This window comes from Colletotrichum karsti (assembly GCF_011947395.1).
Source record: "Colletotrichum karsti strain CkLH20 chromosome Unknown Scaffold12, whole genome shotgun sequence".
Taxonomy (NCBI): domain Eukaryota; kingdom Fungi; phylum Ascomycota; class Sordariomycetes; order Glomerellales; family Glomerellaceae; genus Colletotrichum; species Colletotrichum karsti.
The window spans coordinates 914,362-941,302 of NW_024065912.1; the positions used below are offsets into that span (position 1 = coordinate 914,362).

The window sequence follows — 26,941 nt, forward strand, 5'->3', positions numbered from 1 at the left end:
GCAGCGCACGCTTCATCTCCACACGAAGCGAAGCGAGGCAAATCATCCACCATCCATTCTCTTCCCTTTCTGTCGCGCAACTTTGCCCGCGCGTCGTCGCTACTTCTCTGTTCTCGGTCTACCTCAGCGACAGATTCCTGACCTCACCGTCATTGTCACTCTCAGGACGCCGCGTCGCCAACCCTGTCTATCTATCTATCTGCCTTCCAGGTTGCCTACCTTTTACGGCATCCACAGCTTCCGCCCGCTGCACCGCCTCTTTTTTTTTCTTCCCTGCCCTGCCACCCTGCCCTCTGCCACTGTTGTTTGCCTGCTGCGTGTCGCGTCGCTTTCGCTCACTACCTTATTACCTACACACACACGCACGCCACCCTGAGAACCCACCCCCAGCTTACTGGAAGGGACGAAGAAAAAAAAAAGAAGCGCCAAAGGAGTACTTGAAGGAAACACGTCCTCGGCCTCGCGGACCTTTGTATCTTTGTTCCTTTTTTATTTTTCGCCGTCACTCTTCCTTCCGTCCTCCCCCCCTCCCCTCCCCTCCCTTCCCTTTCCCAATACCATCCACGTCCCCCCTTCAACAAGTTCCTTCCACGTCCTTCCCCCCCTGGGCGTGTGCGTGACCCGCTTCTTGCCTTGCGACGTCAGGCTTTCCCGCTTGGTCCATTAAGTCTCTTTTTTTTCTCCTACAGAGAGAGACCAGCGACCAGAAAAAATATTCCCCATCCATCAAACCGTCGGTTTATGCATCGCTGCTTGAGTTAATACTGCTACTACATCGCCCGTAAGTACCTTCACCCATCTCCTATGTCGCTTTTCACGCATTGGTCCCATTGACGACGCTCGACTCGCTTGTACCCCAAGCTTGAAGTCATTGTCGTTGATCCTCTTGCGCTTCGCCTCATCGTCGTCGACCTTGCTGGCCTTGAAGCTGTCGCGATTTTTTTTCTTTCTTCGCCTTCGCCTTCCCTCGTGTCGCCGCAATCGGCTTTTCGTCGCGCGCGCGAGAGAGAGAGAGAACACGTCATATCATCGCGTCAAAGATGTCGCCCAATGCCCTCCAACGACTCGACTGTCGTCGCGATGTCAGTTGAGAGAGCGCGCGCTTCTTTGGTCGACGGCGTCAATCTACGTCGCGTTTCTCATCGCGACTTGAGCCCAGTCATGTACCTTTCACCAAGCGCAGACACAGGCCACAGGCGCCCGTGTCGCGTCCGCGCTTGACGCCCGCGCCGTGGGGCCCATGACTCTCTCTCTCAAGCAACAACGATTTTGTTTCTCTCGGTCGCGAAACATCAGCGGATACAAACCGGTACTAACGTTTGGCCCGTTTGTTAGAACATGCAGCAGTGGCAAGTCGGCCCAGTGCCGGAGTACATCTACTCCAACTCCACCCCCCATCAACCTAACGACATGCAGTAAGTACCTCCTCCACCTTGTTGTACCTGTCCTCCGATACCTTCCACCCTCTACCCTCTACCATCTCCGTATCCTCCCGCATGCCTTTCCATCCATCCAAAGTCGGCCCCTATCCCGTTCCCTCCTCCGCCCCGCGAGGCTGCGTACCGACCACCACTTCCGTCCTCTCCTCCGGGGTTCGGTCCATGTACCTGTTCATGTACCGTTGGTATATGGGATACCATACCATACCTTGCTTCGAACTACTCTACACTACTTGAGCAACCCCGGCCATTCTTGGCCTTGCTCGATGGTCTCGAGAGAGGAGGAGGGTGTAACGGGCAACAATAACAACACAACCCTTCTGCTACCGCCTGAGATGCATGCACACACGCACACTCACTCTCGCTTGGTCACCGTGACCTCGCGAGAGTCACTTCCACTCGACTCGCTTTGTTGATCCCGTCAAAATGAAACCTCGCTGACACTCGCTTCCAGTCCTCAGCACCCCTACCAGCAGGACATGTCTCGTCGGGATCAGCATCCCCAGTTTCCTCAGTACGCCCCGCCGCCTCAGCAGAGTCCGGCACCCCATCATCAGCAGGCCACTCCGGTCCAGCCTCCGATGCAAATCCCGCAGCCGCCTTCGCAAGCTCCGGCCCAGCCCCAGCACCCGGCGCACCAGGCCCAGCATCCGGCGCATCAGGCCCAGCAACATGTTCAGCACCAAGCTCAGCATCAGGCTCAGCATCAGGCCCAGCAGCACCAGGCCCAGCACCAGCCCGCACCCCAGGCTCCTCCCCAGACGAACAGGAACCGCAAGCGCCCGGCTCCCGCTCCGACCCCGGTTGCTCCTCCGGTTGTGACCAGCGCCCCGCCTATGCCGGCCGCTCAACCCGCTCCTACCGCAACTCCTATTCCCCCGCCCGTTCAGCCACCTGCTGCCGCCGCTCCCCCTCCTCAACCTCAACCCACGGAAGACGCCGCTGCTCCGGCGCCTCCCCCGGCCAAGAAGAGCCGCACAAATACCCCATGGACCCCGGCTGAGGAGCTCCGTCTGAAGCAGATGAGAGACGCCGGCAGCAGTTGGGCTGAAATTGCCAAGGTTCGTGACTTTCAACTTGCGTTGCCTCTCAAGGATTCAGCTAACATGACACAGACCTTCCCCACACGCACTGAGGGTAGTGTTAAGAAGCACTGGTACAAGGATATGCACTACGCAGAGTTTGCTGAAGACGAGGTAGGTTGCCATTCGGTGTCTTCCGTGTGAAGGGCGTCGTTAACAAGATACAGTCCCAAGCTCTTCTCAACGCCATCAAGGAGTACGAGAACAACAAGTGGAAGGTCATTGGGCAGAAGGTCGGAAAGCCCGCAAAAGCCTGCGAACAATACGCCAAGGAGCACTTCCCGGGTATGCCCTCTCTCAACATCGCGTCGGCACGGCCGCAGTCGCATCAACGGTACTAAATCATTCGTAGACCTCTGGGCCAAACCGAACGCTCGATAGAGGAACTCAAAATATCGGCGGTTCTGAGGATACTCAGGAGGCGGGCAACACTGCGAAACGGCGCTGGGAGTGTCTCGATGCCTTGGGCTTATACCAAATGTGTTCTTCTTTCTCGTTCTGACGATCTCGACGACCCGGACTCGAAAAGACGATTCCCCCTCAGCACATTTTTTGTTGTTGTTTTTACTTTTCTTACCATGGAGGTTGAACTTTAATGTCCCTTTCGACTTGTGCGCATCCTCGTCGTCCATCTGTGGTCGCGATGGGTTGGCTTGGAATTCATGTGGCTCTGGATGGTGTGGATGGTTTTTGCTCGGAGAAGATGGCTTTACATGTATGACGGATGGTCTGGTCGGGCCACTGGGCTATCAATGTGCTTTGAGTCTTCATAGCGCAAACAAGAAAAGGAAGTTGAGAGATGGCGGGTGAACGTCATGCCGTTGAGAGTCGTCCGCGTACCTATGGTTTGCCTGGGCTGGCTCGGCGGTAGTGACAAGCGCGGACTCATCGGTGGGACATGGCCTTCCGTTGAATCGACAGAGCACGGGAGGGATGTCATGACCATGGGGCCAGACCTTGGGCGTGGAAGGTGGCGGATGTCCGAGCACAAGACAAATTTCGAAAGGGCCGGTGTCAAGGATGGATGGTGGGACTGGACGGTGAAATTGTTCGATTCATGATGAGTCTATACCCTTTAGTGTGAAGAGATGTGTTATTAGCGGTCCTGAGCAAATGTCCGGAATAGGATGGGTCGATCGAGATTTAAAAGTGACGTTGTCGTTCATATTGGTGTAGTGATGTCTGAGTGAGGTCTATGGTGTTGCCGAAAAGAGGACTCAGAATCATATCGAACCTGTATTGTATCGAGTCTGAGTTGCTCGCCTTCACGTTGTGTACATCTCCAAGGTTAATATGACATGTGTGAAACTGGGAGTGGGCGATCTGAGCTTCTGCCTCTGACTTGCCTGCCCTTGAATAGAAGACGAGTCTTATATTGGAACTTCAGAGCTAATATGGGCCAAAGTGATTTGTCGGGTTGCATCGTATTCACAGTAATTCGAGTGTATCATCTAGATATGGGAGAGTTAACTCGTTTTTGCCTGCGTTTATGGGTGAAAAGGGTTATGTGATGTCGTGGTGATTTGATATATACATTAATACATTGTCTATCATCTATTACTTATCTACTCCAAATTCAATTGACGCATAAATTTCTAGAGAACTCGGGAATTCAGAACCGCATCATTTGGTATTTGAGAATCTACTTCCCTCACACGTATGAATTCAAGACGCAGCCTCGCGAGATACGGGTGCCCAAGTTTCTCGGCCGAGTCTGTCAGGCTGCTTGCTGCTGGCCACCCGTGGCGTCCTCGTGTCACAGCATGGCGCGGCAAAGTCGACGATTGGCCGGAGAGGTCAAGGCAGGCAGGCTGGCGAACGATGCGCGATCTCGCACCTGTCGGACGGACGCCGTCAGACAGTCCACAGCAGTTGCAGGGCGTCTCGGAGTGGCCAAACGGTCGTGCATGTGCGAGTCTACGAAGAGGTGAGAGGAGTGTGATTGGATGGGTGATTGCATTCCCCCGCGTTGGCATCATCTTTTCTGTTGTTCAAACGGTCAACGGCGCTGGAGATGAGATGGCTGTGAGCCTGGACTTTTCATTTATTGATAGTCTTTTGGGCATCATCGTGTTAGAGGGAGTTGAGATTACGAGTGTCGTGGGATTGGGACGCTAATGGCTGGTAGGATTGGCATGTATGTATGATCCGCACATGAGCCATCGCCCGTCCGAGCACATTGCATCCTGTATGTACGTCACGGGCAGGCGCCTGTCATGTACATCAGTCAATCCTACATGCCGCCTTCTTCTGTGCCACAGTCGTCTGAACACCGGCTGAGGCTGGATCGCGACGTGACGTGACGTGACGGGATGAAATGTCAACGTCGAAAAATAAAATGTCGTGACCCGTGCGCCGAGCCGAAAGCACAGAGCACAGAACAACTTTCTTCACCCCCATGGAAGGGGGGCGAAAATCGCTGCAGGTTGAGACTCAATCGAATTGCAAAAGTGGGCGGATTGGCAATCAGGTCGGGGGAGGCTAATCCCAAAAGGGGCCCTGGTGGAAAAGCCGAGAAGAACACTGGGAATAGGGAGACGCAGGGAAAGGGAAAAAGGCATGATCTGGGGTGAATGGCGAAGGCGAATCACGGTGTTTTAGGCCAATACGATACGAGGATCAGCAGCCACTTCATTACGAAGGGGATTCTCCAGGTTCTTGGTCGATTCTTAGGTGAATCGATGAGTGTGATTGACAGCCAGTCACCAAGTGCCTGCAGTTGTCGTCGTTGTTTGTTTTCCCCGTATTTTCTTGCTGGTTGGGCCTCGCATCGGACAGGGGCAGGGGCATTCCGGGTCTGCTACCTAAATCAAGGATGCTAGCACCGATTAGGCAAGCGAGGGGCGGAGAAGAGGATCCATTGGTTTGCTTTGGATAGAGAAAGAATTGGGCAAACAGGTCAGGTGCCCGGTTGATGTGTGAGTGAGCCCTGGAGATCTCCAGGTTTTTTTTAGGGAGCGGCAGGAGAAGAACCTGGAAGAAGAAAAGGGGATGAACACAGTGAATATGGATGACAGTGACTCGAGGGAGGTACGGCGTCAGACACCTGCTAATCATCAGAATAAGGTCGCTAGAGTTCGGCCGTGCCATCGCCTGATTTGACTTCCCGCGCCAATTCCCACTCCTCCCGCCGTACCCATCCCTTCCTTCCACCCTTCCACGCTTCCAGTTCTGGTTCCCCCTCCCCGAATTAATTCTCGCGGCCTTGGCTTTTCTCCCACTGTCCATTTCCACTCTCCCTCTCCCTCCTCTATCCATCTATCCCGTCGTCTTTCTGGTCGTCACTCGTTTCCTGACCAGCCCGGCGTCTATCAACATTATCTTTACTACCTACTATCGCTTAATATATCATTCTACACCCTTTTGCTAGGTTGTATCGCACGACATCGACCCCTTTGTGCCATTGTACTGTAACAAAGCACACAAAGAACTCGGCACCGTTTTTCCATCATCCCGCGTCGAGACCAGACGAACTCTATCCGAACACCTTGTTTCGTCCCAAATAAGAGACTCGAGTCAATTTCGAAGCCGGGGTCCCGTCCTCGTCCCCATCGTTCGACCCAACGCGCGAACCCGTCGTGTCACCGTCATCAGACAGCCGAATTCCACCGGCCCGCGGCAGTAAATACAAACAGCCGCCTACCAAATCCCGCTCCCCGCGGACGGCGACGTCTTCGATATCCCATCGACGCCGCCCTTTTTGGTCAACCGTTCGCTTTCACTGCCACTCGTTCTATCGTCTTAATACCCTAATACCACCCAATACCACGCACCATGTTGTCGATTCTTCCTCTGGGCCTCGCCCTCCTCGGTGCCTCGACAGTCCTCGCCCAGACTCCTCCCAGTTGTTCCCTGACCAAGAAGTGCCCTGAAGATGCCCCCTGCTGCTCCCGTAAGTTGTTCTCCCGATACCCTATCGAGGCTTCGTCTGACACGTCCAGAATATGGCCAGTGTGGTACCGGTGCCTTCTGCCTCGGCGGCTGCGATCCTCGAATGTCCTTCTCCCTCGACGCCTGCGTACCTGCACCCGTTTGCAAGGATAAGAAGATGCCCATGGACTCCATGGACGGCATCATGGACATCAGCAAATACCTCGGCGACCCGAGCAAGGCCGACTGGGTTTCCCAGGGCGAGCCTGCTCTGCGCAACGGCGCCGTTCTCCTGACCATGCCCGCCAAGAGTGTCGGCACCGTCCTCGCCTCCACCACCTACCTCTGGTACGGCAGCGTCAAGGCTAGCATCAAGACCTCCCGCGGTCCCGGTGTCGTGACTGCTTTCATCCTGTACGGAGACGTCAAGGACGAAATCGACTACGAATGGGTCGGTGCCGACCTGGAGATGTCACAGACCAACTACTACTTCCAGGGTATCCCCAAGTGTAAGTCCAAGTCTGGCCTGTGCTTTGCCTCCAAAACTCAAACTGACTCTTGCAGACGACCAATCCGGCAACATCTCTCTGTCCAACACCTTCAATAACTGGCACACGTACGAGATCCAGTGGACCCCCGATGAAATCAAGTGGCTCGTCGACGGTCAGGTTGGCCGCACCAAGAAGCGCGCCGACACCTGGAACGCGACTGCCCAGCAGTGGGACTACCCCCAAACGCCCGCTCGTGTTCAGCTGTCCATCTGGCCCGGTGGTGCCGACACCAACGCCAAGGGAACCATCGACTGGGCCGGTGGCCCCATCGACTGGGATCACCAGGATATCAAGAACGCCGGATACTTCTACGCCCAGGTCAAGGACGTCGAGATCAACTGCCTCAACGCCAAGAGCTCACCTGGCACCAGCAACAAGAAGAGCTACTACTACAACGACGCCAAGGCGACCAACGACACTGTCGTGGACAGCGACAAGGACACCGTCCTGAAGAGCTTCCTCGGTACCGGTCTCGACATGAATGCGGGCGCTTCATCGGCCTCTGGCACGGCGGCCAAGCCCACCGCGTCGGCAGCCACGATCCCCGGCGGCAGCAACTCTGGCCCGGGTGCTGACCCCGGCCAGAGCAGCAGTGGCTCTGGTTCCGATTCCGGGTCCGGATCCGGATCCGGATCTGGGTCGTCGGGTGACTCCGGCTCCTCCTCCGGCTCTGGCGACAGCTGCGGCAGCAACAGTTTCTCACAAGACTGCAACAGCGGCAGCAGTGGAAGTGGCAGCGGCACCTCGTTTGGAGTCCGCCACGAGTCCATGGCTGGCGCCAGCGCTTTTGCCGCGCTTATTGCTGCGGCTGCTGCTTTCTGGGTCTAAAATGGTGTGAGAAAACATCTTGGAAGATTTGGGTTTAAAATGTTTAATGGATAGCGTGAAGCACTCACTGGGGTTTCGATTCACCTCGTTGTATGTAATGAGAGCATTTTCTCAGGGTCATGTTTTGGGGCATTTCGTGGTAATGGCGCTTGCCGTCCGTTCCTTTTCAGGAGTCGAACAGCCACATTGCATATGTAGGCGGCCGTTGTGACTTGGGTTTAAAACAGGTATATAAGAGGAAATCGACGTGTTGAAACTTTGCATCTGTACATGTACCGATTGAGCAATTGGGCGGAGCACAAGATGCAACGATCCCTGCGATGACTTTGGCTGCAGCGAGGCATCGTGGGGTTGGAGCTACACGACATATGCCGCCGTTTCCGAGGGCCCCTGGATATTGCAAAGACCATCAATAAGAATCAGCGGGCAGAAAGAAACCAACTAATTGCCATCAAAGTGATATCAAGGCTGTGTAGGTCCTGATGCGGCGCAATCGATTGACGCTGATCTGATAAGCCGACAAGGCGATATCCTAGCAGCGAAAGGCAAGCGTGTTTCGCGAGGCGAGTTGTTCTGCTTGAGAGCGAGAGGGCGAGCTGTTGGTTGTTGGTTAGGCCGTCGGGGGAACTTTGGTCGGCATGTGCCGTTGAGGTCTGTTAGGTTTTACGTGGCTATCAAGTCAAAACGCTATCAGATTCTAGCAAATTTCCAGATCGCTATTTTCCAACGACAGGGCACCCAAGACCAATCGAACGCGAACAGGGATGGCCCAAGCGGCGATCGACCTCGCTCATTCAGGGTTTGGGACTTTGGGACGAAGGGGAGAAGTGACGGGCCAACAGCACACCCGACTTTGCTGGTTTTCAATATGAAGACGCTGAGCGAGATGAGAGCGATGCGGCACGGTTGATTGCAAGGCCGACTTGATGTTGGCATGCAGATGAAGACCGGGATGGCGATGTCAAGTCTGCCTGGCTGCCTTCTGGGATGGATGTTGTATTTAAGAAAGATGAATATCGCTGTTGGTGGTAAGGAGAAGGCATCATCATTGTTCACATTTGAGGACATCAGGCTGTCATCTGATATCACAATCACGAATCATTGAAACAAATTTTCACCAACCAACATACCACAACTTACCAGCATGTCCAACATCAGGACCATCGCCTTCTTCGGGGCCTCCGGCGGCTGCGGCCTCGCGGCCCTCAAGCACTCCCTGGCCGCGGGCTACGTCTGCGTCGCCCTCTGCCGCAACCCGGCCAAGATGACGGACGCACTCCCGGAAGCCCAGAACCCCAACCTGGTGGTCAAGCAAGGCAACGCGCACAACGTCGACGACGTGGCCGCGTGCCTGGTCAACCCGACGGACCCGGACCGCCTCGTGGACGCGGTCTGCTTCAGCATCGGCAGCCCCCTGAACCTGTGCAAGATGACGGTGGAGGACCCGGACGTGTGCAAGAACGGGATCGCGGCGGTGCTGGGCGCGCTGGAGCGGCTGCGGGCCAAGGGTGTCGGCGTCGGCGTCGAGGGCAAGCCGGCGCGGGTGGTGGCCATCTCGACGACGGGCATCTCGGAGAACCAGAGGGACGTGCCGGTGCTGCAGGTGCCGATGTACCACGTGCTCCTCAAGGCGCCGCACGCGGACAAGAAGGTCATGGAGGAGAGGCTGGCGGGCAGCGGGGAGGAGTGGACTTTTGTGAGGCCGGCGTTCCTGAGCGACGGGGCGGACCCGGCGAAGAGGGTCCGGGTCGGGGTGGAGGATCCCGGGACGGGGGTTGTGGAGAGCAAGGCGGTGGGGTACGGGATCTCGAGGGAGGATGTCGGGAGGTGGATTTTTGAGAATCTTTTGAGGGACGGGGGGAGGCAGTATGTCAGGAAGGCTGTTTCTATTACCTGGTGATGCAGTTGTCGAATGCGAGGAGGGCGTGGTTGGATGGGGTACCTAATGTGTGGATTCGAATTCGAGTTCTTTGCTCCGCGAGTATCGCAAATCTTAAGCCGTGACCAACGGTTTCCCATGTAGCCGATGTGACATCCGAGTGGAATAGATCAGTGACACAATACTTCTTTGAGTGTCAGGAGCGGCTCCATCCACTGGCGATTCAATTCGGCTGCATCTGTGGCCCGCCTCGAAGTCTCCTACCCGCTGTTCTGCGGCTTGGCTGTTCATCTTCTACCGCGTGTGTCTGCATGCGAGATTTGGCATGTTCGGTTGGATGCCGGTGGTGGACTGTTTTCTGTTCTGGTGTTTGTGTGTGTGTGTAATGTAGTTGGTTGGATCGGTCTGGTTGGCCCTCGAAGCGCAGCCACGCCGAGAATAGGTGCAGCTTTACAAGCGATCCGCTTTTAGTAGCGGTACGTACCGGGACCTATTTAGCGGTTCGTTAGTTGACGTTTTAATCTCTGTTCCAGGTTCGAGAACGTGCTGTTGTTTCTTATAAGTTGGATCGCCTCTATTTTGCATTTTCTCGCGGAAAATGAAAGAGACGGCAGAAATACTGTGCCACGAACATGATCGACGACGTTAATCAGGTCGGGACCAACGAAGCTTGGGGGGCAGCCGCCTCCTGCACGCAGGTCAGCCGGTCGGGATGTTTCTCATCCAACCCGTCAACGGCCAAGAACAACGCGGGCGGGTTGAACATGTTTCGAAACGCGGTCAAGTCAGCCCTCCCAGCTGCTGCCCACCCAGCCGGCGGCCAACCGCAGCGCTTGAAAGAGCCCGAGATGCACTGTTTGGCAACCGCCCCCCCGTTGCATTCTGGCATGTTGGTCTCCCCTGTTTCAAGAGTATTGGGTAGCACACACGCACGTACAGCGAGTGAGTGTGTGGTACATGGTTTTTGTCTGCTGGAATAGGAGAACAGCAGTCTTCATTGGGGGCGAATAGACTTCTTTGCAAGGAACTGCGGACTGTTTGTGAGTGTGTGATTGCTACTTTTTTCTATGGCTGGTGATGACTGGTTTGCTGGGGAGGCTTACTGCGGATGACAGGATCTCACCCCGGAGCTCCTCTCGGACTCAATTCCTCTGATATGACGCTAATTACTGCTTACCTGCGTCGATGGGGTTTGGAATGCATGCAAGCAGCAATGACAGCGGCCAAAAGGTCAGAGCCTTGCCTGCCAAGGTCACCTCAGTAGGCGCCTGTCGATTTCGTTTCTTCTTGGGGGCGTTCTTCTGCATAGGTCGGTAGCTGGCGACTAAGTCGTGCAACGCTCTTCCAAACCAACAAGAGCGCCTTCTTTCTTCTGCGTGCTGTTTCTCTTCCCTCCGCCAATCGTTTCCCTCTTTGAACAGGCCCATGATATTGGACCGCCCTTGTCGTTGCGTCTTCTTTGAGTCTCTTGAACAGGACCCAAGGCAAAGGATCTGGTTGTGCGGGGTCCAGTCCGAGGAGAAGGCGCATGCAGAAAGGGGCCTTTGTGCGATGGATTGGTTGTTTGGTGGTCTGTTACGGTTTCTGCCTCTGCCTCTGCCTCTGCCTCTGCCTCTGCCTCTGCCTCTGCAGGCTTGTCATCTCATTCCCATGCCATCCCTTTGCTCAGCCGTGGCTGGGGCGAGGGAACTTGAAGATGCATTGGATGGGATGGGTCGGGATGGGATTAGAGTCAACAACCATGCTGCAGCCTCCTCGCCCCCAAAACATCTGTGGGTGATTTGAACTTATAAGGTTGGCCCTGCCTCCTTGCTGGATATTCAGATGAAGTCTCTTCTTGTGTATTATTCGCAGCTTTCGACCAAACTTAATTTCAGCTCTTCAAGAAACGAAACGTCCTTTTTTTTTCGGGAAGGAGCATCCCAACTGACAGACCACCACTGCTCTTTCCTCCATCTCAACATTCCAACGCTCTTTTGCCTTGTTGATTATTATTTTTTTCTCCTTCCCACGCGTCTGCCTTTTGATTTTCTTCCCTCGGCACACTTACTCAGTCAATCACTCTTACTCACAAAACCATCCCATCTCTCTCACCCATAAAAAGGGAAAAATCAAAGCCAGTCGTTCCAGGTTTAATCATCACGATGCGCTTCTCATCTCTCGTCATGTCGGCCTCTGCTGCCTCCGCCGCTGTCATCAGCAGACAGGCCAACTCGGCGGCCTCAGCCAAGCTCCTGATCGGCCAGCCCTGGGCCATCTCCATTGCCGACTACGATGGCAAGGAGTTCAAGATCGTCGCGAACCTCACTGAGGAGGGTACTTCGCCCAGCTGGATGACCGTCAAGGAGCCCAACCTCCTCTACGCTGTCGACGAGAACAGTAACTTCACTCGCTTGTACAACGTGAGCCATCCCTTCCTTCCGCTGACTTGACTTCTGTCATCCCACCCCTCCCAATCCTTCTGAATGCTGACCACATTCCATACATAGTATGACACTACCGCCAACAGCCTGAAGTTCGTGGCCAACGGCACTGGCGCCAGCGGTGTCGTCTCTCTTGCCTTCAACTCTGACAAGACCCGCCTTGTGGGTGCGTCCTAGTAAGTCGAAATACTCCGGCCTGATCCACGATCCATCCAGCTAACCAATGCGCAGCGGCGAGGGCAAGATCGATGTCTGGGACGTCTCGTCGCCTACCGAGCTGAAGCTCCTCAAGCAGCTCCAGGCCACCGCGGCTCTCGGTCCCGACCAGGACGGCGGCCAGACCGCGAACCGCGCTCACCAGGCCATCCTCGACCCCTCCGGCCGCTTCTTCGCCGTCAACGACCTCGGCAGCGACACCATCCTCGTCATCGACTCCAAGGACGACGCTTACAAGGTTGTCAACGTCCACAACGTCGGCACCGCCGGCTGCGGCCCCCGTCACGGCGTCTGGTACCCTGCCAAGTCCGACCAGGCCACTCACTACATCGTCGTCTGCGAGATGCTCAACCTGGTCCAGGTCTTCAAGCTCGACTACAACGGCACCGGCATCGGCTTCACCCGCACCCAGGAGCTGAGCACCTTCGGCGCCGCGTTCCCCCCGGCCACCCCCGACACCGCCGCCGCCGGTGAGATCGCCCTCACCAGCGACAACAACCACGTCTACATCTCCAACCGTCTCACCGGCAACGACACCGACTCCATCGCCCACTTCAAGGTCAAGCAGACGGCCGCGGCTGGCGCCTCCCCCTGCAAGGCCGTCGCAGGCGGCATCGAGCTCGAGTTCGTCGACAGCGTCTCCTCCGGCGGCAAGGTCCCGCGCATGTTCAGCCTGTCCTGCGATGACAAGACCCTCTTCGTCGCAAACCAGCAGGGCACGTCTGGCATCGTCGCGTTCGGCCGCGGCGAGGACGGCAAGCTCACCGCGGGTGCCTCGCTCCCGCTCATCTTGACCGGCGCGCCCGAGAACTCTGGCGGCTTCCAGTTCGTCCAGCAGATTGCCTGAGCTCGCTCCGGGCGAGGTCTGGTGTTTCGGTCTTTCTAGGAGAACGTTCTTTTTCACGGAAAAAAGGGATTATCGGCGTTGCATGGCTAGATGGGGCCTCGAGGCGTTTGGGAGGCGGGCACATGGCATTGCTGGATCAGGCATGACACCGCTTGCATTTACTCTGTTCTTGTCTGTATAGAGATACCTTGGTCATTGGTCGTCTTTAGAGTAGATACCTCTGGATTTGAGGTCCGAATCAGATTCGTTTTCATCTTTCAAGTTTCGTCTCGTTCGGTTTTGTTGGTGTAACTGTTTTACGATAATGTGATGACTACGATGCGAGACATGTGTGACGCGATGCGACAGTTGGTGATCGAAGTTGCATGGAAAGTTGAATGAAAAAAGAAATGACGATGGGAAAAGGAAGGTTGAGATGCTGTCAGAGTTGAGCGCGGGACGGAACCTTGATGGGTCTGTCCAGGGCTCGAATCGGAAGTGCAGCTAGCGGGTGTCCACTGTAAATTAGCGGCAGGTACTGCACTGCGACCTCAGAAAGCTCGCTAAAACGGCAAGAACGGTCCGCCGACGATTCCCGTCAGGTTGAACCGCTAAAGAGCCGCACCCCACCGCCGACGTGAACGCATGGGCTTCCCATCTTTCCACCTGAGCTCCTGGCGTCGCAAACTGCATCACCACTACATAAGGTACACCTACGCCTCCCGAAGCGCCGGCTTCTCACCGAAAATCACACTCCCTCAACACCGAACCACTATGACATGAGGGAAAGAGACGTAGCGCCATCCGTACAAACCGAACACCACTCATAACAACACCCTCGCGCCAGACCGCGACGCTCCTCCGCGATGTCGGACAAAATCACCTCCAAGAACCTCTCCTACGACACCAAGATCCCGCCCTTCCTGCGCGCCCTCCACGCGCAGGCGGCCGGCAACGCGGCGGACCCGGACCCGATCCTCTCGAAGCGTCGGCGGGCGGCCAAGAAGCGCTCCGAGAGCGAGGAGGCGGAGGATGCGCCGCTCGTGGTGGACGACGAGGGCAACGTCGTCGACGTCCAGGTGGACAAGGACGGAGGCGTCGCGGAGGATCCGGAGAAGAGAGACGAGGGCGAGACGAAGGAGCTGAAGGACGAGAAGAGGGAGACCGAAAAAGTTGCGGGTATTGGGGCCAGCAAGAAGAGAAAAGCTGGCAAGGTTATCGGTGATGGGGTGGAGGACGCGAAAGAGGATGGAGGGGTTGAGGTCAAGGCTGACGGCAAGGATGAGGATGGGCCCAAGAAAAAGGCTGGCAAGAAGAAGGGCAAGAAGATCAAGCTGAGCTTCGACGAGCCGGAATGAAGGCCCCGGACCACCATCAGGATTTCACATCAGCATCTGTCAAACCGAGGCTATTGTGAAGACCTTCAGATGCTCAAACGCAGAAGGTCAAACCAGCCTGCTACGACGTCGGGAGAAAAAGGTTCTATACAGCCACCACAACTAAGGTAATCTACACATCTGCCGTGCTCACTCCAGAGCAACCCCGATGCCGTCACGCCCCCAGTCACCTTTGCTACTACAGGTCCACCACCTTCCAGGCCGCGCATTTATTGGTATCGGTACTCGGGCTTGACGAAGTCGGCAAAGGTCTTGGGCTCCTCGTAGCCGTGGCCGTGTCCGTGGTCGTGGCCGTGGTGGTGGTCCTCGGTGGGGCCGACGTACTCCATCTTGTAGACGGAGCCGCACTCGGGGCAGCGCTCGACGGGGCGGTCGCGGGAGATCTGGGTTCGGGACAGTCAGCTCGCGGAGCTCGTTTTTGACGGGCTCAATCGGATCGGTAGGGCAACGTACCGTCAGCCAGATGGTGACGTGGGAGTCGGCAGGGGCACCGGTGCAGCCGAGGTACTGCTCGTCACCGGCGGAGCGGACGGGGATGGGGCTCTCCATGGTTCCTGCGGTTTGCGTTAGACTGTCTGGTCGTTCGTCGAGGGAATTGGGCGTTGTCGCGTACCCTTGCGGGAAGCGTCGAGGGGGCGCATGTCGAAGATGTCAACACCCTCCATCTTTCCGAGAATCTCGAGACGCTCGAGACCGGTGGACTGCTCGAGATCGGTGGGGATCTCGCCGGCCTTGGCACCGGGACCGAGGAGGTCGTCCTCAGCCTTGACCTCTACATTGTAGCAATTGACGTTAGTTCCGCGTGACTGTTTGAAGTACTCGTTCGTTTCGTGAAGGACGGCTCGTCGGTCGGCGCGGCCCAAGGGATGTCGTTGTTTGCGTGGTGGCGGTGCCTGCAGAGCAGGGCCACATTCCGGGAGGCCGCGCCGGCCGAGGATAGGTCCGATTCACGAAATTTCGAGTCAATTGACGGTCGACCTTACCGGAGAGGGTCTTGTAGTTCTTGGCGGGGGTAGAGCTGGAGCTGGGGGCGGCGTCGCCTGTTGTGTCGCGGCTGGTCAGCGATGATGGGAGATCTCGGGATGGCGGCCACGGGTGGCCTCGCATGTTATTTTTTTCGGGGTTTGGGTGGAGAGGAGGGTCAAGAGTCAGGCAGGGAAATTGGGACTCGTACGGCGGATCATGGAGGTCGCGAAAGTGCGTCTGGCGAGGGGAGCGACGGCGGCCCGGCGGGCGACGGCGATGGCGGAGCGTTGCAAGAACATTGCGGCGGCAATTGGGGGTGGGTTGTTCGGAGAGGAGAGGTTTCGTGACGTCGGGTTTGGGTTGAAGAGAGAGGGATTTGTCGATGGCCTGATTTGATGGTTTGATGTCCTTGCGGCTATCGGGTAAGGTGCTGGGAGCCCACTTTCGAGCACTGGCCAAGGTACTTGCCGTAAGCGGCAGCGTAAGCGACTCGAGGTCACGTGATGCTTCGATTACCAAATGGGAGCTGCGACATTACAGAGCTTTGCCCTTTTAAGATTCACCTGGTGATGGAAGGATGCGGATGGCATGATCTGTGAGTGAGACGAGATTGGTGTTCTGCTAATTCTGAGCTACGTTCTGCTATCCTGACATCCGGCGTCTCAAGACGATAACTGAGAGCCATGAGCAAGTATACCGAATTGTTCTGAATCCTGGATTGAGATCTTCCCGATGAGATCGTGCTCCATCTTCTCATAGCAACATGGCCATCGCTTCGCGTTCGGTGCAAGGGAGCCACGGCGTTAGAAAGGGCTGCGCGGGTCTTCTGCGGGTTCGTGGGAAGGGGCCACGCTCGACTGTTCGCTCCCCCAAGAATCTGACATCTTCATTCACATCCAAGAGGCTGACGTCCTCGTCCAATCCTGTACCACCCAAAGCCCGGTCACTGCCTTTGGCATGCTCTTCCTGAACAGGGTGTGGTTGCTCCGCTGTGTCCATCATAGCAGTATCGGTGGACTGCGAGTCGCTTGTGCTACTGGCCAACTGGTCTCGCATGGGCTCCCCATATATTGCGACTTCCCGGATCAAGGCTTCGGCTCTCTGGATACACTGTTCGATGTCTGCTGGCAGCCCGCTGCTTCTCGCCTGAGCCGTCGGTTCTTTGGGCGTATGAGATGTTCCATCCTTGCTCGAGGTTGCAATGTGCACAGGCTCGGTCGCCCTCGTCGACGTCGTTGTTCCTGGTGATGTATCGAGGCAAGTTGTATAAGATGAAGTTGCTCCACGAGAAACGCTCGTGTCAGGACCCTCGGCGGGAGACCTAGATCTTACAGGGAGTCGAATCTCGATCTTGACCTTTTTGGCCCGCGACAAGATGCTGGACTCTTCAGATATCCGCTGTTGAAGCCTGGGCGAGGTTCTGCGTCTCTTTTGGCCCCGCTCGGGCAGCGTCGTCAAGCCTAGCTGATTCACCGGCGCTTGTGACGAGATGGATGGCTCCAAGTCGGCCTGTGCAAGTGTTGTTGATCTGGCTGCTGACTTTTGCCTGGGCTCAGGCGAGACAGGTGTTGGTGGTGCTGCAACACGAGCAGATGCATGGGTTGATCGTGATTTGACGGGGGACGCGAGCGGTCCAAGACCTTTCGATCTACGACCGTAACAGTTGTAGTCGTTGGTGTGTTGGGCACTCCGAATCACTGCTTTCCGGAGCAACGGATCGAAAGCGTGGCGGTCTTCCTCGATTAGGCGGCTGCAAAAGCTCCGAGCATGGATGCCATTGCCGGCCTCGCGGTCAAAGCTCACGCTCATACGCCATAGGAGGAAATAGAGCGGCTGCATGGCCAACTCGCCTCTCTCGAATAAGACTTTGAGGCGGTTGAGATAGTTGGCGATTCGGTAAAGATTGTGTGGCAGGCAGAATCCCACATCGGGCATGTATGCCTTGGCCATGAACTGGTTTGGGTGAAGGGTCTTTCCAGGGCAAAACCATTTCCTGATAACCTTTGCCTCGTTCACCAGACGGTAATATTTCTTCTCTTGCTTGTCAAAGTATTCCTGATCCGCTTCTGAGAGCGAACCTCGATGAATTCTTTGCCGCCATTGCTCGCAGGCTTGGTCGTATTCTCTCTGGAAGCGATTCTCGTCGATAGCGTCCCCAAACTTGAGCCAGGATGGCTCCCAGTAGGGGCAAGTTTCGGTGATGGGTGTAGTCGGAACGCCTCGAAGCATGGCTGGACTCGTAAAGACTTTGCCGTCGTCGCTCGTGGTAAAAGCCTCATTCCAAGGGGTGCCAGTGACTTCAAGCAAGGCGGCAGTCTCTTCATCCTCGTTTGGGTCCGGGGCAACTGTCGATTCGACGGGGGCGAAGCCAGCGAGTTTTGTTTGTCGCTTCTTCATCTTTTCCTTCAGGGCAGAAACCTCATCTTTCTTGGAGTCGAAGGCGTCACACAGTTCTTGCCGTTTCTGTTGAGTGCGAATGATGGCAGCGTTGAAGTGCTTCGTGGAACCCGAATGGCTGATTCTGTCGAATTTCAAATTGTCGATCTCGGCATCTTTGTAGGCAACCTGCGTCTCAATGAAGTCTGCTTCTGCTTGAGCATCTCGCATGGCGTCTTCCAGCTCTGCTATGGACGAAATGATCCGCGATTTTCGGACTGGCAGCCCTGGTTGAGCTGGCGAAATCGATGGCATGGCGTGTTCGGGTCGCGATGCGTGGTTTCTGTCTGAGAAAGCAAGTAGAGAGGAATGTCGCGGGATTTGACCGGTCTGTATCCCGCAGAGAATGAGGGGAAATTGTTGGTTTCGAGTAGTCCCCAGTGTCTATTGAGAAGTCGATAAAGATGGTCAGGTGTTGCGGTCGGAAGGTGAGCTCGTGAAAAAAAATACTCCGCGTAGTAAAGGTGTCGAGCTCCTACCAGGCAGCCCAAGTCGTAATAAATGTTCCCGCCTCACTGGCGGCGAGAATCTGGTTTTGCTTTCAGCCGCCAAACTAGATTGCTGATGGACACCAGAATACACTCCGTAAGAAGGAGTAGCTCAATAATCGAGGTCAAAAGTTGAGGAGTCGAAGGGTGTTGCTATTCGTGGATGGCAGGAGCACTTGACTTGGGCGGAAAGGGTCGTTCCTTCCCTAGGTAACGCGCAGTGTAGGAAAGAAAAAGAAAAAGGGAACAAATTGTCAAGTTACGTTACCTTAAGCACAAAGGTCTTTTAAAGAAAGAATTAAGCGTCTGCGGTTTCTTCTAATCAAACACCCTCCCGTCTCCTCTATACGCATCATCCCAAAGTCTGTCTAGATATGGAGAAAATATACAAAACTAGCTCGTCTGTAATTCGAATCATGCCATCATAACTTTTCCTTTTCCGACCTTCGCTCTCTAACGATGCCGTCTTGGTAGCCTGTTGCTACATGAATACCTGATGGACTCCACATCTTACACATGAGCGCCCCTCGCCCTTGACCAGCACGGGGAAACGATACCTCCTGAATCCACCATCCATCGTCTGGGCCCGAAGGATCCTTCATGACTGTCTGGTCAACGTTGACGTGGATGACGAAGGCATACGTCAAGCTTGCTGCGACCCCCAAGCTCCATCCCAGACCGATATGATTGCCGATCATCAACAGGCCGTTTCGATCCGACTCAAAGGCGTGTACGAGAGCATGAGCGTTCGGATCGTCGGCTGGCAGTGGCCCTCGAAGACGGTAGAACAGCAGTTCCCTTCTTTCCGTCACATCCTTTCCTTCGTTCCATGCCGTCAGATCGACCTTGTGCATATCGACAATGGGGAAGTGTCCCGAGGCGTCAGGGAACATGGCCTTGATCTCCTCCACATCCACAGCCGGTGCCTTGGGCCATTGCCCAGGAGACTTGGCTTTGAGAATATCCGCAAAGCGGTCTTGCGGTGGAACTTCTTGAGAGCTGACTCGGGCTTCCTCGGGCCGCTTGAAAGTGCATATACAGCTGAAGCAGACATCGCCGAGCTCCCCCTCAATGTCCTCGAGGTTGAAGTCGTCTACATCAAGGCGTTTGCTCGGTTCCTTTGGCTGCCGCACCGTGACTAGTCGAGAGCAGAAAGTTCGACTAGTTGAGAGATTGGAAACTTCATATACGAAAGGCCTGTTTGCCCTTGCCGCTGCTGAGAAGCAACCCTGAATGCTCTAGAAGTAAGGTTAGTGACATCTGCGTCAACCCCAATGAGAAACGAAAATCTCACGTGAAGCCCAAACCCTCCGGATTGAGCTCCGGCCCCGGCGGGTTCCTCCTCTTGAAGCGCCCGACACGCTGCTAGTGGCGCTTGGGTATAAACATGCCCTCCATAAGCGGCTCGTGGATCTGCTTTCGACCCGCGACCTTTTCCACCAACGAGCTCTGAGCCAGGTACCCAGGCGGGCCAAAGGCTCATGTACCGTTTGACCGTTCTGTCTGGAGTCGTCTGGCTTGGAATCGATGGCAGCGGCGCAAGTGCCATGACATTTTGGAACAGAAGGTTGGACATGGTGAGAAATCAAACGTAGGAAGACTCAATTGATTGACGCGGAGTTGAAATCAAGTCATGAAAAATGAGGCACAACAACCCAAGGTGTTTACACGCTTATGAGACGAGTTCTGACAGGCAAAGTTGACAGGCCGAAAGCTTTTGGGGAAAGGATGATTTGGTGCTAGGGGCCAAGCTTAGGAGGTTAGCTTTGCCCAACAGAGTATGTTGGCTGAGACATTGGAGTTGGAAATGAACCTCGGGACGAGGTGGCCTGTGGCGGGGCCGTGGCCGTGCGCGCCGGAGCTGCTCCTCCAAACTTTCGGTGCGGAGCCGAGGTATCCATGTGAGGGGAAGCTCTCCTAGGTCCTAGGAGGAGGGCATTGTGAAAGCGGCAAGACAATAGGTAGGTATGGTCCAGTGTCTGGGGAGAAACCTAGGAGTTTGTGGGGCCCCGGATTGACTCCGTGAAAAGCCCATATTTCTCGGTCTTGAATACGACTTAATTTATGGCCCGGCCCCGGGAATGAGGACCGAGACATCGGAGACCACAAGCCGTTGAAAAGAGCCACGTCGATATTTCACATCACACTGAATGGCTGATGCAACAAGGCGACGGGAGCGTCGAATAATAATCACGACGAGAAGACATGGGTTCTAGAGTATCACTCAAACCATTTGGCGCTCTGACAATACTTGCACATCCATGCTCTCTTACCCCAGGAGGCCAAAGCCGCTGCTACCCTTATTTACGGCCTTTTCCCACCTGTTTGTCTTGACCTGATCATTTTCTATCATCTCACGAACCTCAGACGAACCTTTTTTGGTTGGTTGTCACCTTACACTTACGGGTTGGTGCGTAGTCTCGGCCGAAGTCCGTCGTCCGCCAACTTTTGACAACTGATGGAAGCAAAAAAGCTGTGGGGTCTGGGCACATCTGTCTAGCTTTGTCAGGCAGTTCGACGAGCTTTTTTGACCCATCCTCGCTGAGGCTGGGCAGCTGAAGCAAGGTCATTATGCAGCTGTTGCAGTATGCGGGCGTTCCGGCCTTTTGGAAGACCTGCTTGGCCTAGAAAGGCTCGGCGACTCATGATACCTAAGGTAGTCTTGGTATATTTGACCGACCGGTGGAGAATGTAATGATTGAGGTACTGAGAATCCTTGAAATTGATACAAATATTGACGCTGTCCACCACATGAAAAATATTCACAAACGCACTTGAATAGAGGGCGCAAGACCCCTGTTAAGCACTGCTGCTATTGATCATAACCCAATTCGTCCTCTAATACTCACAGTTCTCAGCACCATCATTTTTTATTTCTCCGTCTCCCCTCGCTCAGCATTGAAATCTTCTCGGTCGCGCGTGACCCTTCCAGTTTGTGACTAGCGGCTCTGAGCCCAAGGCCGCTATCCGCACTCGCGGAAGTACTCTCTCGATGGGCAAAGCAGCATCGCGCGTTACCGTTCCGGGCTTCCCGCATCGACCATCGCCTCGTCTTGCTCCTCCCGCCTTCTCAGCTCACCGTGTGCGTGCGTGTGTGATGGTGACGAGCGGTGCCGGAACAATTCTCGTTGGACAGGCAAGCTGCATCATGCACCCCGTAGAGATAGACCGGACGCACGAACACGATGGTAAGACAACACCTAGTGAAGAGGCTTTCCCCCGCAAAATGAGTGAGCAAATAGGAGCATTCAATCGCTCGTTGGCCCTTCTGGAACTGCTCTACTGGCACAGTCACATCCTCAGAGTTCCGGACCTCTATAGAACCACGGTGATCAGAATGGATGCCAGCTATGGTGTTACCGAGGAGGCGAAGACGTAGATCCTTGCAGAATAATTCGTTGCTGACGGGCTCATCGACGGCGCATCGCTGATCACTCATCGGTATCAATTGTAAAGAGAGGCTCCGACTGCGGAATGTCTAAAAAGGGTGTGATTTGAAACAAAATGCAGGGTTTCAGTGAGGTCCTCCGTATTTGAAAACATGGCGATTTGTATGGATGAGATTAACAGAAAAGTTGGTGGTGCAGGTGACCCAACCCAACATAGCCACAGGAAAAAGAAACGCTGTCTGGTGCTCAAGAACGCGGACTTGTCAATGTCCGATCGCAGGAAGCAATCAGAAGAACAAGTATGGCAGAGAGGTGAATCATAGGAATGCAGAATAACCTTCTCTGCTTTGCCTTGGTGGAGGACGTATTATCGGGTACGTTTGCAGAGACATCCTGATGCCTGTCTCCTGCTCTCTCCTCAACTTATCAGCTATGTCTTTGTCGCAATCACGAAGCCTTCAGCTTGTTAGAGAGTGACTTATTGCCGCCAGCCCGGACGTGACCACCCGGTCCGGGGTGCAGGAAAACATGTCTCTGCCTCCCTGTTGTGCCTCAACGCGGGAGTTTTAACCAGACTGATATGTTTTTGTTTCTCGCACATCTAAATAGCACAGCCTGCTTGGGAACCTCTCGATATACGCATGAAAATAATTGACATGTCATCGAGAGATGAATCATCTAAGTACCCGCCGGTCGGAAATGCTACACAACATGCTTACACTGCTCCCCCGGGCATTCAACTCGCATACGGCTCACGCATGTTCCATGTCTGAAAGGCCGAAAACGCCCCAATTTCCCGCCCATGTCACATTTTCTCCCCCTCTCAACCCCAGACCGGGGGGTGGTGATGCATGACCAGGGGACCGGCGCATCCCGACCATCCCATTCGTCCCATGCTGGCCATTTCCCCAGGTCTTTGCCATTCCTGCTCCCGCGACCCTTGCCCTGCTTCCCTTCCTCCACATCCACACATCACTCAGCTTCGACCTTTTGCTTAGCCTGCTCAGTGTCTGCGTGGTACGGCGTAGTAGTAGCACACAGAGCTATGAAAGAGGGGGAAGAGTGTGAACACACACACTGGTTAGGTTCCAATGGACGGTCCCGCCCCGTTGGTTTGCGCTGATCTGCCATCTCTCTGTCTTCCTGCCTCTCTCTTTGCCTCCCCACACCGGCTGCCGTAAAGGTGGTAAGAAACACGGTGTAATAAATAAGACCAGGTCTCGTGGTCGACCTGCAGCTGTCGTCCCGGGTTAGCTTCTTTGCCTTCTTGCCTTTCTCGTCTTCCCCACTCCAGCTCACATATCCTGCGGTAAAGTAGGCTTTGGCATTCAGCATAAGGATCCAGCTCCTCGACCGAGAAATACTCCACACTCGCTTCCTCCCGGCCGTCTTGCGTCTTGGACATAGGACATCCACCCTCTGCCAAGTGTCCCCTCATGTCTGTTGTGTTTGGAGATAGGCCGGCATCAAGAGAGTGGCTGCGGATTATGAACCAGCTTTGATCGTTTGGGTCCTGCAGGGCGATCGTCTTGCCTGGGAGAGAAGTGACCTTGATCCCGGAAGCTGGTACCATCGATTCCAGCGACAGTCTTCGCAGCAATCATCATGGTTCTTCAAGTTGGTTCTCTGAATCGGAGCACCCTGGAACCGTTCAAGACGTGGCAGCTTGAGAGGGTTGGATGCGAAGACGATATCGACATCAACATTAGGCCCAATCTGTTCTCATCCTTGACACCGCGTCAATGTTCTGAGCACCTAGGGGTCTGCTGCGCGGAATCAGCACCAAAGTACGAGTCAAAAGATGGAGGAAAACATTTGAGGCAGTGCCTGGAGCTTCTTGCAACACAATCATCGATCCATAATGCACCTTCGTCGAATTTCCAGCACCAACCTTCTGCACAAGGAGGTTCTTCCTCTACCTCTCTTGAAACCAACGAGAAGCCCGGTTTTGAGTTCCCGAGGCAGTCGAGATTTCTCAAGCTCGAGAAACGGCGAAGGGCAGACTCGGACGTCGACGGACCCCACACATCCGCTCTCAGCTCCAAGAAGCGCCGCTTGAGGCTTCACCTCATCACCAGCCGGCTATCCCAGCCATACTCACTCCCCGCGACGCACATCATCAGCCGCGACGGGGCGGCTTCCGGCGACAAGCGCTTCGTCAAGCTGGCCGCCGTGGCCACGTCTCCGGATCCCGGAAAGCAGGGACTGAATCGCGAGGGCTCGTTGATGCTGCGTGCAGCCGTCTTGAATAGGGTGCGGCTTCGCGTCCGGAGTGAGGCGGCGCAGCGGGGTGATCATGTGGTTGCCGTTGCGGCTGCCAATGCTGCCGTGCTTCATCATGGACAGCAACTTGCCACGGGAGCGAGGTTCGTTGCGCCGTCGTCTGCACTTGCGATGAGACAGCAGCAGCCCCCTCCAAGGGTGATATTGATGAGACCTGGTGTGACCAACGGCGGCTCGGGCCAAGTTCCTGTTTCAGCTCAGGCGGAGAGGAGGCCTTCGCCGCCGAGGATATCGCAGTCCACCAGGACGATACCCAAGTCACCAAAACTGCATCCGACTAGGTCGCCGAATCTGACGCCATCGGAGACTATGCTGGATGAGATGGATGATGACGGGACCCTGGCATTTCCCTTGTCCGATCACGACTGCCAGTATGCCTGGGCTGATGAAGATGACCTGGAGGATGTGTACTCCGATTTTGGGGCCATATTCGGTGGGTCGAATCAGACAGGAGACTGTGAGGATGATGGCTCATATGAGGAGTACCTCGATGAGTTGGATGGGATATCATGGGTGGGCAGATGAAGGATCGTATCGACCATGGACGGTTTGAAGGTCAACGAGACTCAAGAGCCTGGCTCTTGATACAACGATCATCCATCGTAGAGTCTGTCAGCCAGCGTGAGAAAGTGAAAAGTGAGCATCGCCAGACGTGCGACCCAAGCAAGAGTTCATGAGAAAGTTTGTGGAACGTCCAAACCAGTGATGATAGATAAAGTAGAAGCGTATAAGAAAGACAAATCAAACCGCTGAAAAGCCTGTAGCATTCAAACTCAGTCTCTGTCTGTGTCCTTCTCAAGAATCGGAAGACAGTCGTTGAATGAAACTCAGACTAACATGAAGTCTGATACGGGAAGTCAGATGAAAACTGAGTGAGGCACGCAGCTGCGTTCTTATCTCTCGGCGAGGCCTTATTGATCGGAAGAAATGATGCCATGCGGTATCGCCGGCATATCGCCGCAAGGAACCTGGAAGACCTACTGGGATGAGTGGATTGGAGCTTGACCTAAGGGGTCCCCGCCTTAGTAGCCCCGCCGGTTCCGATGATCGGCCCGGTCGGACATCTCCCCGGGTCCCGCTCACCTGGGGTGACGCGAGGCGGGGTGTTGGCGGGGTTCATTTAATCAAGTGAAGCACCACCCCGGACGACGTCAACTCTCGTTCCTTCAGACCTGTACATATGTCTATTCGCAGCATTATGGCAGAAGCTTTGGACACCATCATCATCGGAGCTGGCTGGTCCGGTGCCGTTGCCGCCCGCGAGCTGGCAAGCAAGGGTCGGAAGGTCCTTGTCCTGGAAGCCAGAGACAGAATTGGAGGACGTGCCAACACTTGGGCCAAGGGAGATGTCAAGGTCGATGTAGGCTGCAGCTGGATCCATGGGTACTTGGAGGGAAACCCTGCTAGATACATTGCTCAAGATTTTGGCGTTGTAAGTCACACGGAAGTCTTGTGATTGTGTAACAGACAACTGATGAGATGAGAAGGCCGCCCATCTTCCTAAGCCCGCTGAGGGTGTTGTTTATGGCCCTAGTGGTTTGTATCCCGACGAGTCATCGGACAGAATTCGAGCTGATCAATGAAAAGGTCGGCTTTCCACTTCAGACGCCGATAGCCTGCGTTCATCACTCGGCGCCGCTCAGGCTTCCCTGAAGCTTCCTCATCCGTCGCCTCCGCCATCTGCTTCCCTCGCTTCAGCTCTTCTGGCCCCCAACTCGACGTTGTTCTCGACGGCCTCAAACGCGTCCCAGAAGGAGCTCGCTGTTGCTCTCGCTCGGTCCCTTGAGGTGCCTCTGGGTCTCAAGCTCGAGAAGGCTTCGTTGAAGTGGGCAGGCTGGGAAGGCACAACAGCATTTGCCGGCTCCGATGCCGCCCCCGAGGGAGGCTATCAAGCATTGGTCACCAAGGTCATCGAAGACGCCAAGACCGAGGGTGTCGAGGTGAAGCTGAGCACCAAGATTGGGGGCGTGGCACAGACTGAGGACGGTGTGGTTGTCGTTGACACCAGTGGCAACAAATTCACCGCGAAGACGGCCATTTCCACCATTCCCCTTGGAGTTCTTAAGACTCTTCCTGAGAGCACCTTCAACCCGCCATTACCGGCTCGATTCCAGGAGGCGATCAAGGGCACCCACGTCGGTGTCCTGGAAAAACTTCTGCTTCAGTACCCCACTGCCTGGTGGCCTGAAGCTGAGAAGACCGGCGGCTACACATTCCTGCCTACTTCCAAGAAGCCGGTTACCGAGAGTTCGACACCTCTTGAGGTCTTTGAGGCTTCCACCCTGATTACGGCGAACTTCGCGGGTCCCTCTCTCCCTGGCGCAAGCCCGACTCTCCTTACTTATCTATCCGAGACCCCTGCTACTGTCCTTCTGCGTCATGACCCCAAGGAAGTCGCAGCTGCGTTCCACAAATTCCTGGTCTCTCGATTCCAGCCGTCATCTCAGCCTCCTGAGCCGACTGAAACCAGCCTGACCAACTGGTTGACAGACGAATTCTCTCGCGGTGCCACCACGACCCCTTCTATTGTGTCGGAGAATGGAGAGCGCAGCCCCCTTGACTTCAAGGAGCTAAGCAGACCGGTTTGGGATGGGCGCCTTGGCTTTGCCGGAGAGCACACCGAGATGGAGCACCGCGGCAGTGTTGCCGGAGCCGTCGTCAGCGGTTACAGAGAAGCCGAGCGTGTCGGAAGACTACTGAAGTTGTACGAGGAGAGCGCAAAGTTGTAGGCGGGTTTTGCCGCAACGTGTAGGATGAATTCAGATAGACTTCGTAGATACGGGACATATACTGATTTAGACGGTATCGATGTCCGAGACGAACGATTTTTGACGAAGATCCGATGCTCCTCCCCTTGTGACGGCGCGC

The 26,941-nt window shown here is 55.2% G+C and overlaps 9 protein-coding genes across 9 annotated transcripts; 7 read left to right on the forward strand and 2 right to left on the reverse strand.

Moving 5' to 3' along the window:
- Positions 1 to 1,338: 1,338 nt before the first annotated feature.
- Positions 1,339 to 2,862, forward strand: CkaCkLH20_04641 (putative MYB DNA-binding domain-containing protein; the record flags this gene model as incomplete). Its single annotated transcript, XM_038887360.1, has 4 exons — positions 1,339 to 1,415; positions 1,894 to 2,500; positions 2,555 to 2,635; positions 2,689 to 2,862. The coding sequence occupies 4 exons, from the start codon at positions 1,339 to 1,341 to the stop codon at positions 2,860 to 2,862; spliced, it is 939 nt and encodes a 312-aa protein (XP_038747526.1).
- Positions 2,863 to 6,295: 3,433 nt separating this feature from the next.
- Positions 6,296 to 7,770, forward strand: CkaCkLH20_04642 (glycosyl hydrolase family 16; the record flags this gene model as incomplete). The annotated part of the gene is made up of 3 exons (XM_038887361.1): positions 6,296 to 6,413; positions 6,463 to 6,900; positions 6,956 to 7,770. The coding sequence occupies 3 exons, from the start codon at positions 6,296 to 6,298 to the stop codon at positions 7,768 to 7,770; spliced, it is 1,371 nt and encodes a 456-aa protein (XP_038747527.1).
- A 1,144-nt stretch (positions 7,771 to 8,914) lies between these two features.
- On the forward strand, positions 8,915 to 9,670 carry CkaCkLH20_04643 (uncharacterized protein; the record flags this gene model as incomplete). The annotated part of the gene is made up of 1 exon (XM_038887362.1): positions 8,915 to 9,670. One exon carries the CDS (start codon positions 8,915 to 8,917, stop codon positions 9,668 to 9,670), a length of 756 nt encoding a protein of 251 aa, XP_038747528.1.
- A 2,123-nt stretch (positions 9,671 to 11,793) lies between these two features.
- Positions 11,794 to 13,135, forward strand: CkaCkLH20_04644 (carboxy-cis, cis-muconate cyclase; the record flags this gene model as incomplete). Its single annotated transcript, XM_038887363.1, has 3 exons — positions 11,794 to 12,051; positions 12,139 to 12,248; positions 12,304 to 13,135. 3 exons carry the CDS (start codon positions 11,794 to 11,796, stop codon positions 13,133 to 13,135), a joined length of 1,200 nt encoding a protein of 399 aa, XP_038747529.1.
- Positions 13,136 to 13,980: 845 nt separating this feature from the next.
- CkaCkLH20_04645 (uncharacterized protein) lies at positions 13,981 to 14,472 on the forward strand (the record flags this gene model as incomplete). The annotated part of the gene is made up of 1 exon (XM_038887364.1): positions 13,981 to 14,472. One exon carries the CDS (start codon positions 13,981 to 13,983, stop codon positions 14,470 to 14,472), a length of 492 nt encoding a protein of 163 aa, XP_038747530.1.
- Positions 14,473 to 14,720: 248 nt separating this feature from the next.
- Positions 14,721 to 15,776, reverse strand: CkaCkLH20_04646 (cytochrome c subunit; the record flags this gene model as incomplete). The annotated part of the gene is made up of 5 exons (XM_038887365.1): positions 14,721 to 14,894; positions 14,965 to 15,065; positions 15,125 to 15,283; positions 15,495 to 15,551; positions 15,686 to 15,776. 5 exons carry the CDS (start codon positions 15,774 to 15,776, stop codon positions 14,721 to 14,723), a joined length of 582 nt encoding a protein of 193 aa, XP_038747531.1.
- A 454-nt stretch (positions 15,777 to 16,230) lies between these two features.
- CkaCkLH20_04647 (acyl-thioesterase) lies at positions 16,231 to 20,971 on the reverse strand (the record flags this gene model as incomplete). Its single annotated transcript, XM_038887366.1, has 4 exons — positions 16,231 to 18,101; positions 18,916 to 19,539; positions 19,592 to 19,639; positions 20,806 to 20,971. 4 exons carry the CDS (start codon positions 20,969 to 20,971, stop codon positions 16,231 to 16,233), a joined length of 2,709 nt encoding a protein of 902 aa, XP_038747532.1.
- Positions 20,972 to 23,395: 2,424 nt separating this feature from the next.
- CkaCkLH20_04648 (uncharacterized protein) lies at positions 23,396 to 24,598 on the forward strand (the record flags this gene model as incomplete). Its single annotated transcript, XM_038887367.1, has 1 exon — positions 23,396 to 24,598. One exon carries the CDS (start codon positions 23,396 to 23,398, stop codon positions 24,596 to 24,598), a length of 1,203 nt encoding a protein of 400 aa, XP_038747533.1.
- Positions 24,599 to 25,253: 655 nt separating this feature from the next.
- On the forward strand, positions 25,254 to 26,802 carry CkaCkLH20_04649 (polyamine oxidase; the record flags this gene model as incomplete). Its single annotated transcript, XM_038887368.1, has 3 exons — positions 25,254 to 25,505; positions 25,558 to 25,609; positions 25,661 to 26,802. 3 exons carry the CDS (start codon positions 25,254 to 25,256, stop codon positions 26,800 to 26,802), a joined length of 1,446 nt encoding a protein of 481 aa, XP_038747534.1.
- Positions 26,803 to 26,941: the final 139 nt, after the last annotated feature.